The 13,344-nt window shown below is 42.6% G+C and overlaps 1 protein-coding gene across 1 annotated transcript; it reads left to right on the top strand.

Annotated features, from left to right (window-relative positions):
* The first annotated feature begins 334 nt into the window (after nucleotides 1-334).
* Nucleotides 335-9,532, top strand: dhcr7 (7-dehydrocholesterol reductase). Its single transcript, XM_004067484.3, has 8 exons — nucleotides 335-512; nucleotides 1,167-1,275; nucleotides 2,896-3,118; nucleotides 3,196-3,286; nucleotides 3,400-3,613; nucleotides 3,693-3,897; nucleotides 7,921-8,052; nucleotides 8,251-9,532. Exons 1-8 carry the CDS (start codon nucleotides 395-397, stop codon nucleotides 8,713-8,715), a joined length of 1,557 nt encoding a protein of 518 aa, XP_004067532.1. The 5' UTR covers nucleotides 335-394; the 3' UTR covers nucleotides 8,716-9,532.
* The last annotated feature ends 3,812 nt before the right edge of the window (nucleotides 9,533-13,344 follow it).

Raw genomic sequence — 13,344 nt, 5'->3', positions numbered from 1 at the left:
TTATTTTTAATTATGCTACAAAAATGCTTCCATACATACCGGTTGCATTGCAATGTCTACCCCACCTCTACATGGCAGTTATTCATTTGCGGATTTTATACAAAAAAAAAATAAAAAAAAATACAAATGATCAAGAAAACGGGTCAGTATTTCTCCTTCAAGCAGTCCAGTATAACCAGTTACTCTAAAATATCGCTCAGGTGTAATAATGAAAGGTGTTACATGTTTTTAACAGCCTCCAAGTAGACGCACGCGCGTTGTTTTGTCATCCAATCTTGCTCGCATCAAGCGCTTGCGAGTTTGTCAGGCGCTTGTGGGACAAACCAATCAGAGGCTGAGAATCCAGCACTGGCCCGCCTGTGAATGAAATCCATTGGTTGAAATTATCCAACTAATGGTCTTATGGGCGGGGCCTATCTCCCTTAGCGGTTACAAAATAAGAGGCCCTTTTTCTGCCGTTCCACAGCGGTTGAAGAGCCTCCAGCTCCGGCTAAACTCACAGCTGCAGCGCGGTGAGTCCGTTTTTCACGACCATGCAAGTCTGAGTCTGCGCACTACGTATGATGTCGTTAAAAATCCTGTTTTTAATGTAACTTTGCTGTTATTTTAACGCTCAAATTGTTAACTTGGGGCAAAAAAAGGAAGAAAAAACGCATTTCCGTCTTGAAAGATGATAAGATCGAACAGATTTGTTTCAAAGAAACCCTCGATGTTCGTCGGGGTTACATAATAACGGTGTCCTTCCCTCCTGTTACATATTCTAAATGTTCACGCAACATTGACCTTAAAAAAGGCTAATTTTTGCCAAATAAAACAGCATTTTTAGCTAATAAAGGAGTTTTACTGTGAGGTCAGGAAGCTGCTGTAACACCAACGTTGACTGGTTTACATTGGCTGAGGTCAGCCCTATTTTGCCCTTTTCCCCCCTGAAAACATACACCTAAATACCAGCAATTATCCTAAGATGTTCATCAAATTATTGATGCTTAATTTTCATAATAATTCTCGAATACATTATGATGTAAAACATTAAAACTATGTACTTCAGAGTACACAATTGTACTTTTCTGCAAATCCAGACAGAACCACTGAATAAAGTTCACCAAAACTGCTCCACAGTTCATATCATCTGTCTGATAAGATTATTCTGGTTTCTTTCTTCTCAGGTTTGCTATCTGCGGTTACCATGGAGACCACTAGGAGGCGCGCGCAGCAGACGTCCAATGGGAAAGCCTCTGAGCACGCGCAGCAGTCAGCACAGTGGGGCAGAGCATGGTCAGCACTGATGGCGACCTTTCAAAACAATGTGCATTTTTGTGACTTAATATCGTCCAATCATATTAATGGCGTTTATTTAAATGCATCCTTTATGGACACTGAAGACTAAAGCACGTTCAGTGCCACAATGATGTAAACAGGTTTCCATTCAAGATGCTGGTGTAGCGGTCAGCCAGAAGGCCCTGGTTCAAATCCCTGTGACTTTTTTTCTGTGTGAAGTCTGCAGGTTGTCGCTGTTTTTCTACCATAGTCCAAATACATGAAGAAGAAAAAAAAACAATAATTACTTACATTTCCTTTAGTGGGAATGTGAAAGTGAGTAGTTTTTGTCTCTGCAATGGACTGGCTAACCCGGACAGTGGATGGGTTAGGCTCTAGCAGCTCCGTGACCCCAAAAAGGGATAAAGCGGGTTTAGAGAGTAGATGGAAGTTCATCATATAGTCTTCATCCAGGAGCTCACAAACATTTTGTCATTTCTGATGGTTCACACTAGGGCTGCACGATATGAGGAAATTTCACAATTGGCGATATTAGTGAACAATATTGTGATGACGATATAACTTGCGAAATATGAACAAATAGCAAAACCAAAAAAAACCTTGGTTGTCCATTTCACTGCAACAGTTTAATTTAAATACCTTAAATTATCCTCTAAATCAGTGGTCTCCAACCTTTTTGTCACCGCAGACCGGTACAACGCAAGACATGTTTACCGTGGACCGGGGGTGGTATTTTCTCTTTAGTAATAATAATAACAATAATAATAATGAACCTAAATCCACCGTGTAATCATGTGCAACTTTATTAGCGGTGTCCTCGTAACGTCACACCAACAACAAAACATCACATGAGCAACATCTTTTCTACCCAACCCAATGCGACACACTCTGGTTGCTATGGTAAGTGTGACGGATGTAACAGAGAGAATCCGGTCACTTTTCAAAAGAAAACCTTTTTTTTCGAGAAAAAAAACCCAATAAAATCGAAATTATTTTTTCTTTCTGTGCGTCCCGGTGTCCCGCTGCCCGGTACCGGTCCGCGGCCCGGTGGTTGGGGACCACTGCTCTAAATGACCCTCGTCTACATGGGAGGAAAACATCATAAATCGTGTTGGCGTCCATCTGATTACCCAAATGCATAAAGACATTTATTTGATTTGTTAAGTACTTCAAGCTGCAATAAGATTGTTTTTGCTTTTATCACAGTTCTTCGTCGTCTTTTGCGATATGCTTGTTATACAGTTTGATATGGCGATAATGATAAATATGCAGTATATTGTGCTGGCCTGGTTCACATTGAGAGCTGCATAAGCGTTCCCAGTGTTTTTCTTTCAATTATGATTCTGCCGATTTTAGCCAAAATCCCAAAAATCTGTGTCGTTTTCTGGGACATAGTTTCTGCAGAGCGACAGAATTTCATTGGAAATTTGGTCTTAAATAATGTGGTATTTTCTTGAACCTTTAACATTTTACAGAGAGATGTTATTTAAATGAATCCTTTACATGATTTCTATGTGATGTTTTAGTTATTTACCGTGTAATTCTCGTGGAGGTAGTCACGTGTTTTCAGTACCGTGTTACTCCTCTCACTGTACCCCCCACGTGTGACTCCTCCAGGGAGGTGGACTGGTTCTCTCTCATCAGCGTGGTGGCTCTCCTCATCTTTGCTCCCTTCATCGTCTTTTACTTCGTGATGGCCTGTGACCAGTTCCAGTGCTCCGTCAGCGAGCCTTTGCTGCAGCTTTATTACGGGGACGTGACGCTTCTCTCCATCTGGGCCCGGGCCCCCTCCTTCTCCTGGTCGGCGGCTAAGATATACGCCGTTTGGGTGGGCTTCCAGGTGAGGCGTGAGGGACGGATGGGCGCTGTTGCAGGTTGCATATTTTAGGGGTTTTCACCGTCTGTTTGCTCGTCCAGGTCTTCCTCTACCTGTGTGTCCCTGATGTCACCCACAAGTTTATTCCAGGGTATGTTGGGGGGGTGCAGGATGGAGCACGAACTCCTGCAGGTAACATCTGTTAATGCCGTTTTGTTATTATGTTATTGCTACGACAATTCAAGGTTATTTTTCCCAGATTATCCATAGAAAAAGGTGTTGTTGTTTCTCCTTCTGTCCACTAGGTCTCATTAACAAGTATGAGATCAACGGGCTGCAGTGCTGGCTGATCACGCATGCCCTGTGGTTCGCCAACGCCCGGTACTTCCACTGGTTTTCTCCCACCATCATCTTCGATAACTGGATCCCGCTGATGTGGTGCGCCAATTTGCTCGGCTACGCCGTGTCCACGTTTGCCTTCGTCAAGGCCTACATCTTCCCCACCAACCCCGAGGACTGGTGAGCCCTGCACCGACCCGCCCATCGGGACACCTCTAACACCCTCTAACACCCTAAACCAATGCGCGTTGATTTACAGCAAGTTCACAGGAAATGTCTTCTACAACTACATGATGGGCATCGAGTTTAACCCGCGCATCGGCAAGTGGTTCGACTTCAAGCTTTTCTTCAACGGGCGACCCGGTATTGTGGCCTGGACTCTAATCAATCTGTCCTACATGTCCAAGCAGCAAGAGTTGTATGGAACCGTCACCAACTCCATGATTCTGGTCAACATCCTGCAGGTACGTCCTCTGTTGGGACGGGACACGTGACGTAATCTACTGTCCCTGCTTCGGATTCAGGGCAGATCCTGTTTAAGGGAGTCATAGACTCCACTGGACAGGTAGTCTCACTCTGAGAGAAGGAGAAGCAGGTAGAGGGGCGGGAGAGGGGGTTGGACAAAACACACAAAGGAATGCTTCTTAATAAAGAAAGCGTTTGTCATATCTGAAAAATGAACATATTATATTGGGTTTACTGGATTATTACTCTAGGTCAGGGGTGTCAAACTCATTTTGGTTTGGGGGCCACATTTAATCCATCTGATCCCAAGTGTGCCGGACCAGTGACATAAAAGCAACATAACAGCTTTGTTTTGTTTTTTTCTTAGTTGAGAAAAATACCTCAACCGACAAAACACATACATTCACAGAGGCCAGTGGATCTCAATTAAAATGCATTTCACTTTAAAAAAATTGGTTTATTCATTTTTATACAAACTGAACATTTTACATCTGACACTGAAGCAATCCTGATAATAAACTCAAGAGGGGCTACGGACAAGAATTAGACACCCAGTCTAAAATGTTAATGTGGAAATCAATGAAAAATTAAACTAAATTAAACTTGCAAACATTTGACAGATTTTGACAGACTGATGTTGGCAAAGGTCGACTGCTTTTCTGGGAAAAAGACTTCTGCAGCATTATTCAATAAGCTCACAATCCCAAAATGGTTTGGATGTTTGCACCAACTTGTCTGCAATAAGGCAGCTGTCACTGCTCCATCACTGACGTCACGGCTGCAGTAAATGCAGACGGTTTTTCGTCAGTCCAGCTAATATTTGGTAAATCTTCTTTTTTCTTAACTTCAAATGGTGAAACTTTTCTTTATGGCGAGTCTTATGGTGGTGCTGAACTAGGGCTGCACAATATGAAGAAAACTTGCGATATGCGATATGAGGGATTAATATTGCGATAACGATAAAATTTGCGGTATATAAACAAATAGTGAAACAACCAAAATCATCATTCCCATTTTATTGCAACAGTTTAAGAATTGTACTCCAAATGACCCTCGTTGACATAGGATGGAACTTCTAACATAAAAGGGCTCCATCTGATTGGTCAACAACGCTAAAGAGTCTATCCGATTGGTCAAATGCATAAAGGGATTTATTTGATTCGTTAAATAATTTAAGCTGCCATAAGATTGTTTTAGCACAGCAATTTTTGCTGTGTTTTGCGATATGCATATTGCACAGCTTGATCTTGCGATAATGATAAATTTGCGGTATATTGTGCAGGCCTATGCTGAACGTTGTATTCGTTGAGCACCTGTTGATGACATACCAAACACGCAGGTTTTGCTTTAAACTCCGTGAATGAATAAAACTGTCCATTTTCCTGGAAAGCTCAGCACTTACTTCAACCTTTTTTTCTTTTTTTTAAAAAAGAGTGTCACTACTGATCATTCTTATAGCAATGTAACAGTGGTGAGGCTCACGGGTATGGAAGCGATTATGTAGCATAAATAAAAAGCAAAGTCAAAACCAGAAATGCTTTTTCATTTTCAAAATGAAAAAGCATTTTTTGACTCAAAAATATAATGAAAAAGCAATCCACCAAAATGCTTTTTCATTTCCTTCCTCAACACAGCTTATTCTGTCACTTAATTAAAATTAAAATGAAAATGGTATTTGATTTTATTTATTTTTCAAGATGTTCTCTGGTAAATGTGTAGCATAATTCATTTAGAAATGTCTAATTTGACAATTAAAATGGATTAATAGAAATGCTTTTTAATTTTCAAAATGAAGCTGCATTTTTTGACTCAAAATTAAAAAGAAAAAGCAATACTTCAAAATGCTTTATCATTTTATACTTCAACACAGCTTTTTCTGTCACTTAATTAAAATGATAAATAAAATAGTATTTGACATTTCATTTTCAAAAAGGTCCCTGGTAAATGTGTAGCATAAGTCATTTAGAAATGTCTAATTTGACAATTAAAATGGATTAACAGAAATGCTTTTTAATTTTCAAAATGTAGCTGTATTTTTTGACTCAAAATTAAAGACAAAAAGCAATATTTCAAAATGCTTTTTCATTTTATACCTAAAACCGCTTATTCTGTGTCATAATTAAAACGAAAATGCAAAGAGGGGATTGCATTTGCATTTTAACATCCACCCTGCGCACCTTGAGACAATATTCATTTCGAAAAAGCATTAGCAGAGGGGAGGCGGGGCGATGACGTCACTGCTTTCTCTGTGTGTCCGGCTGCTGACTGACACACACACACGCACCAGGAGCAGACTGTGTTAGCGGCAGAGAAGAGGGTTTTGTGATGGTTGTGAACTTCTGATGAGTTTCCACAGCTTCTCAGGACTAAGTAGCTGCATGTCCGCCTTCTGCGGTCCTCCTCCTGACGCACCGCGGACAAGCTTTTGTTCTTCGGACCGCCAGCTGCCTTCGCACAGCGGAGCGCGAAGCTCCCGATGATTGCTGAAGGCGGAAATGCTGCTGCGATCTGAGAAACCATCATATGAATTTGTGTTTCCAGTGGTGTCCAGAACAAAATAAAGACTGATTCCCACATATTTACAAATTTATCTGCAGCTTCGTGGTGAATTTACTGTTTGATGACACCTGGAAACACAAATTCATATGATGATCCTCCTCCCTGGACCAACCGTTGGCCGGGCGGATGGCTACCTGGAGTGCGGAGTGGGTCTCCCTTGGGGGGTCCTGGCCCGTACCTGGGGTTGGGGCGAGGGGATGCCCGGAACTCCTGGGTGGTGGTGGGGTGCTCGTCTGGGGCTGTGGGCGTCCTTCTCCGGTGGGGCCCTGCGTTGGGTTCTCCCGGCGCGGCGGGGGGGCTGCTCTCCTGGTTGGGCTGGGGCGGCGCCCTCTTTCCCTCCGTGCCTCCCTGCTCTCTGGCTCTAGGGGCCTTGCGGCGGCCCTGCTGGCCCTGGCCTGGGTGGCGGGCTTGGTCGCCCGGGCGGCGGTTGTTCCCTGCCGGTTCCCGTGTGGTGTTGGGGGGAATCCGGCTGCCGCTGCTGGTGCGGTGGGGGTCTTGGGGTGGGGATGGCTGGGCACTCTCCCTCCTTCTTTTCACGTTCCACCATCCATTTTAGAAGAACATAAACACTCACCTGAGCACAGGTGTCAGCTCAACAGACTGAATGACTGAAATATTTCACACTAGTTGGTTTTAAGGCATAAGTATGCGTGTGAACACTATCTGTTTTGTGTACATGTCGACAGGTGGACATTTTTGCAACTAACAGGTGTGTTTATAACATTTGAGTGTGTGTGTGGACAGGCTCCGCCCTTTTATTTTTTTTGTTTTTTTTTTACATTTGAACCTTACCATAATGATTAACAACCAGTAAACTTGTTGCTTTATGCTGCTTCATGGTCTTATCCCCCTTCCCCTCCTATTATCACCCCCTACCCCCCCTCTCTCCAACATCCCTCTCTCTTCTTCCCCTCTTTCCTTTTCCGTCCGGTCCAACACCAAAGATTTTCAGACATGTTTGAAATTAATAAAGTTTGGCCTCAATTACAAAAGGGGTTTATTCAGACATACCTTTGGTTTGTCTGAAGATTAATAACCCCTCTTGTTAAAGTAAAATATGTCCAACCCAAGAGGCCCTCAGCTCTCATCTGACTGCCTAGCTGTTGGACAGGACAAGTTAAGAAGAAAAAAAAAAATAAATAAATAAATAAATGAAAAAGCGCTTTTTGACTCAAAAATATAATGAAAAAGCAATCCACCAAAATGCTTTTTCATTTCCTTCTTCAACACAGCTTATTCTGTCACTTAATTAAAATTAAAATGAAATGGTAGTTGACATTTCATTTTCAAGACGTTCTCTGGTAAATGTGTAGCACCGGTACCGACAGCCCCTACCTAACCCCACCTTTGATTCACCAACAGTTTGAGAAAGTGAACGCAGGGTCCTAACACCACCAATGTTTGGAGAAAATCATGCAAACCCATGACGAGCTCTAACTGGTTCTGCTGTTGTTACCCTGCAGGGGATTTACGTGCTGGATTTCTTCTGGAATGAGGCGTGGTACCTGAAGACCATCGACATCTGCCACGACCACTTCGGATGGTATCTGGGATGGGGGGACTGCGTGTGGCTGCCATACCTGTACACGCTGCAGGTACGTGGACGCATCTCAGATGCTCCATAAGAGCCAAACACATAATCGTTTATCAGAAAGCGCTAAATGAATAGCTTTTAAACTCTATTTAAGGTTCAAACAGAACATTGCACCCGTGAGACCTTTGACTCACAGCTGGAATGATATCAGTATCCGTGTATGGCGGTAGATTGAAGCTTATCTTCTTGGACCCTGCAGGGCCTGTACCTGGTTTACCACCCCGTCCAGCTCTCCGACGCCTCCGCCCTCGCAGTCCTGCTGCTCGGCCTCCTGGGATATTACATATTCCGCTCCACCAACCACCAGAAGGATCTCTTCCGTCGCCACGATGGCTCCTGCACAATTTGGGGCCGCAAGCCGTCTTTCATCGAATGCTCGTACCGCTCCGCCGATGGCGGCTTGCACCGAAGCAAACTGCTGACGTCAGGCTTCTGGGGCGTGGCCCGCCACTTCAACTACACCGGGGACCTCATGGGCTCTCTAGCCTACTGCGCCGCCTGCGGATTAGGCCACATACTTCCTTACTTCTACATCGTGTACATGACCATCCTGCTGGTCCACCGCTGTGTGCGTGACGAGCACCGCTGCAGCAGCAAGTACGGGAAGGACTGGAAGCGCTACACAGACGCAGTTCCTTACCGACTGATTCCTGGAGTGTTTTAGAGAAAGAGGATGAACCAGTATTTAGTCTCCACCGGTTGCCTTTAAGAAGGGGTGCTTTAGACCTATGCAAACACAAACACATGCAAACACAATGCAAGAAATAACCCCAGTTCGCTTTACCAAACATTTTACTTGAGTACATCTCATGTGTTTAAATAAACAGATCCAGAGGACCCTGTGGTCAAACTACATGACCAGAAGGCCCCTTCTTCTACCTCTTCCTAATACATTCGTCATGTATTAAAAGATACGTTCATCAGAAACCCGTTCAGAAATCTCAGTTGGTACCTGATGGGACGACTGTCCAGAACCGCTTGGACCAAAGCTCATGAAGCAAAGCAGAACTGATCTGAATTCTCTTGGATCCACTCCGCTTCCTTCCGTCAGACTGCAGAGGACGAACGGCCAGCTTCTGTCAGTGTGGAACATTTGACATCTTTGCTGTGTTTGTGAGCAGTTGGAACTTTTTAGATTTACTGTAGAATTTGTAAAACAAAATCTTCAAATGTTTGTATAATTAACCCAAAAGCAGACCCTGAAAGCATAAAAGCGCCTTTATACACTTTATGGATGTGTCTTTTTTTTCTGTTCAATGCAATAGAACTTCTGTCATGATGGGAAACTAATCCCATTAGAATCAGCCAGAAAGTTCTAAATATAATTGAGGCTCCAAAACTGCTCAACAATGACGACACAGCAAATTTGACATGTAAACTGTATGTATGAATGGAGACGTCTGCTAAGCTAAACGTGGTGTGTACACATTTAAGGTGGTATTAAAAGTTCTCTTACAATAAACTTTCTCATTTAATGTGAACTTGTCACATTTCTACAGTTCTCTGCCTAAACTTTCAGCTGTGAACATCTTCAACAGCTGCAGACCAGGGATGATCTCCACAACAAAGCTCCATCTTTGGAACGGTGAGCAATAATAAGGTGAATATGAAAGAAAAAGATGCAAAAAAGAAACAAGGATCTGTGGTGAAACATGGACATCAGTTTTACATTTCTCTTTGGTCTTTGACAGTCATTTTGTGATCAAATCAAATGTTTTTATGTCCTTATCAGGACTAAAGTGTAGATTAGATAAAGAGGTTTTTTTCTGTGTGGAACAACATTTACAGTACATAAACTCAGTGATAACACCGTCATTTTTGGGTTGTTTTATTCTTGTTTGGTTATTGGGGGGAAAAACGTTTTTTTCTAGCAAACATTTCCCAAAACAAACCAGAACATTTGTGCTGACTAACCCATTTGTCTGTGTGTATCTTTTGTTGTATGATGTAAAAAACCAAAACTTTGACTTCTAAAAAACATTTTTTTTTGCTATTTTACCTGGTCTGTGTCATATAACTATAAAAGTCAACTCTGATAAACAGTTTTTTATTCTTTAATGGCTGTGTGGAAACACTAGAAGGTTCTGGTGACTAACCGGAGTTCTGACTTTTAACCAAAGATTAGACAGCTTTATTCAAGGTATTTATATTTATTTTATTTTAAGAGAATTTAACTTTAAAGTCATACTCTCAAAAATACAAATAAAATTGGATCTAAACTAAAACCAAACCATAAATCTCTTTGGGTGTGGTACTCCAGTGCTCAACGCTAGAGGGCAGCAGAGGACAACTTGAGTTGACATGGAACTGAATTTACCCATAAAGTTGGACGTAATTATTTATTTATTTGAATATTTTTTACTGACCCTAGAGGATTATCTTTTTTCAGACGTTTTTATAAACTGATTTCAGCTCAGATAACAACAGAAAAACTTGAAGCACAAAATGCGTTGAAGATTATTCTAGTTAAACATCCGAATCATTCTAATGATTGAAGCTAAGCTCCAAGGTTCACTATTTCTCATAAAACTAAAACAATCCTCATTTTTTGTAGTGCAAGTGATTTAAGTTATAAACTGACAAATCAGATGCCTCAATTAAAAGTAAGTGGAGCCCTGTAACTCCCACATTTACGTGCGAAGGGTTTAACAGTTTTTGTAGCCCGCTTGCAAGTGGAAGGGGTGTGGCCTTACAACAAGCTTACTCCTTACTGGCCAGAGTGGTCACCATGGAAATGTTGACTCAGACCAATCAGTGCTTACTGATGACGTATGGGTCCAAAGGAGCAGCATTCGTGTTCTGGAAAAAAGAATTGACTTCATTTGGTTGGAGCCGGATGTCTGACATACATCTCTCTAATATACAGTATATAGTTGTCACACATATTCAAAATTCAACCAAAAGACCTTGAAAAGTCGTGTCTAAGTCAGAAAAAGTGTTTTTGATCCATCATTTCGCCTCCATCAGCTGAAATCCAGAATGCACGTAAAAGAAAGCTGCAACTGTTTCAGGGTCCAGTTTAATAAGCACCTAAATAAAAACACGTGTACGGTCAGGCTGCCAGAAAAAACGGCTCATTTCTGTGAAATAAATGTTTATCCTATTCTGCAAATTCCTTTAGAATCAAAGAAAGCTGTTTTTCTTGTTTAGTCAAATGGCATTTTTTTTTTTATTCCTTTGTGATGGTTTGGAGTTAATGCATGATTCTGTTTCTCTGTATAATTAGCAAGTATAACTTATAACCGCTGCTGTTCTGTCATCAGGGACGTTTTTGAACGCTCAAAAAGAAAATAAAGACACAAGAATTTTTCTGAAAAGTCAGCAAACGGCACAGACAGCTGCTGGAATTCCTCTGAGGCTAATCGCTCCGCTAGAGAGCAAAAACACTGAGACATGGTTTCAAACAGGTGAAGGCACGCCACGACTTCCAGGTCCTCCCATCAGACCTCGGGGCGTAATGTGCCTGATAAGCACATCTGCCGTCGTCCACAGTGATGTGCATTATGGATGTGAATCGGTTGGAGTAACTGAAAACTCATTGATCTCACTTTCCTTTGTGCAAACGTAACACAATTTGCACCTGATTCATGACATGACATTAGGTGGAACCAAATTCCCTTTAATCGTTGATTCAGGCGGACTTCTTACATTACATCCGACAGTGGGGTTTGCTGATGGAGCTCTGTCAAGGGGGGGGAGGGCAACCCCCTAACAAATGGCTCTCTGTCAAAGAAATGGAAATCTGAAGAAGGGGCTGATCCTTCCGTGATGACTCTAAAAGCTTAACGATTGAATTTGCCGGTTGAGATCATGCCTTCATCCATAAAACCGTCCGGAGTCGACAGTAACCGTATTGTGGAAGTTCCCCTTTTCGCAGCTGCACATTCTTATTCAGTGAGGGGCAGGTGGGGGGGTCACAGAGCGGGAAGAAACTCTAACAAAGAGGGGGTGAGTGGCACTGACAATAAGAAGCAAAGACAGAGAGAGGGAGCGGGTACTGGAGGGATACTTGGTGCCGGTGCCCCTCCTCAACTAAAGTTGGCTTGATTTCCCGAGAGAACAAATTAGTTTTTATGAGATGTTTGAGGGTTATTTGACTTTGTGGGTAAGAGTCATTAGCCGGGGCGAAGGAGGCACTGCAGAGAGGAAAGTACATGATTTGTCAGCAAACTGGTGCTTTGCATGTAGCATGACGCCCAGCAGATCGCTGCTGAGCGCTCCAGGCCACAGCAGGACTAATAATCACATTGTGGTGGGTGAGGCCGCATTGACTGGCTGCCTGCGGTTGGTGGCAGAGTAGCAGTTCAAGCCTCATCATGTTGATTTCTTTCAGCTTGGTGATCACATTTATTGAAGGTTTCTTCTTTTATTCCTTTTTGCTCAACAGCTTAAACACTGAAAAACGTAGTTTCCTGCCTTGCAGAAAGCATGACTGAGATTTATGTGGTCATTTAACTCTTGAGTATGTTCACTTCATGACCCAAAATAAAGCAATGCTAGAGCTGTCTCTGGCTATTTTTCCTCCATGTTACAGTAGAAATACATTTCTCCATGAAGACATACTTAGAATTTACATTTCCTGTAACAAAGACGTTTTTGGTATTTTTCTCCAAAAATAAATAAAAAAAGAACATGAAACTCTGGGTAGCAGTTTTAGGAATGAGAATCAGAGGCTCCATTCATGCGGCCTGTTGTTGTATCTCTAAACTCAAGCGAATTGTTGCATCACTAGGTTCCCTAACGCTGAAGAGCTGCGGACATGCAGCCCAAAGACAACGCTGCCTTTAAATGGGAATCATTGAAAGCAGGACCTGCATCACAAAATGGTTTACTTCCGGCTCAGTTTAGTTCTTTCGCGAAATAGACGTCATGTTGGAGCTAGATGTAAGACTACAGTCACATATGCCAAAATGCCACTCTGAGGCAACAAAATTGGCCGGTGGCCGCTGAGGTTCTAAGAAAAAGTTCAAATGAAACTATCATCTCACGATTTTTTTGACATCGGGCAGGTGTCGGGGTACATTTGGAGGTGGCGTGGTGTCATTAAGGCAGCAGTGCCATAGCTGACGTATAGGAGGGTCTCCAAGGTCCCCAAAATCATCTGACGACCAGGCCACCATTCCCTCTAATGCTTCCATGTCTGTGCAGACACACAAGCTTGTTAAAAGGCCCGACCACTTGAAAGTGGGCTCCATGAAATCTGTCAAAGGTTTTGAACACTGGATGTGGGGGCCAGCACCCACCACCTACTTTATTTTGAGGCATCTGATTGGTCATTTTATAACTTAAGACC

The sequence above is a fragment of the Oryzias latipes genome, chromosome 3 (assembly GCF_053564925.1).
Source record: "Oryzias latipes strain Hd-rR chromosome 3, Olatipes_Hd-rR_3.1".
Taxonomy (NCBI): Eukaryota; Metazoa; Chordata; class Actinopteri; order Beloniformes; family Adrianichthyidae; genus Oryzias; species Oryzias latipes.
The sequence above is the reverse complement of the archived record's forward strand: the minus strand, read 5'-3'. Positions and strand labels throughout refer to the sequence as shown.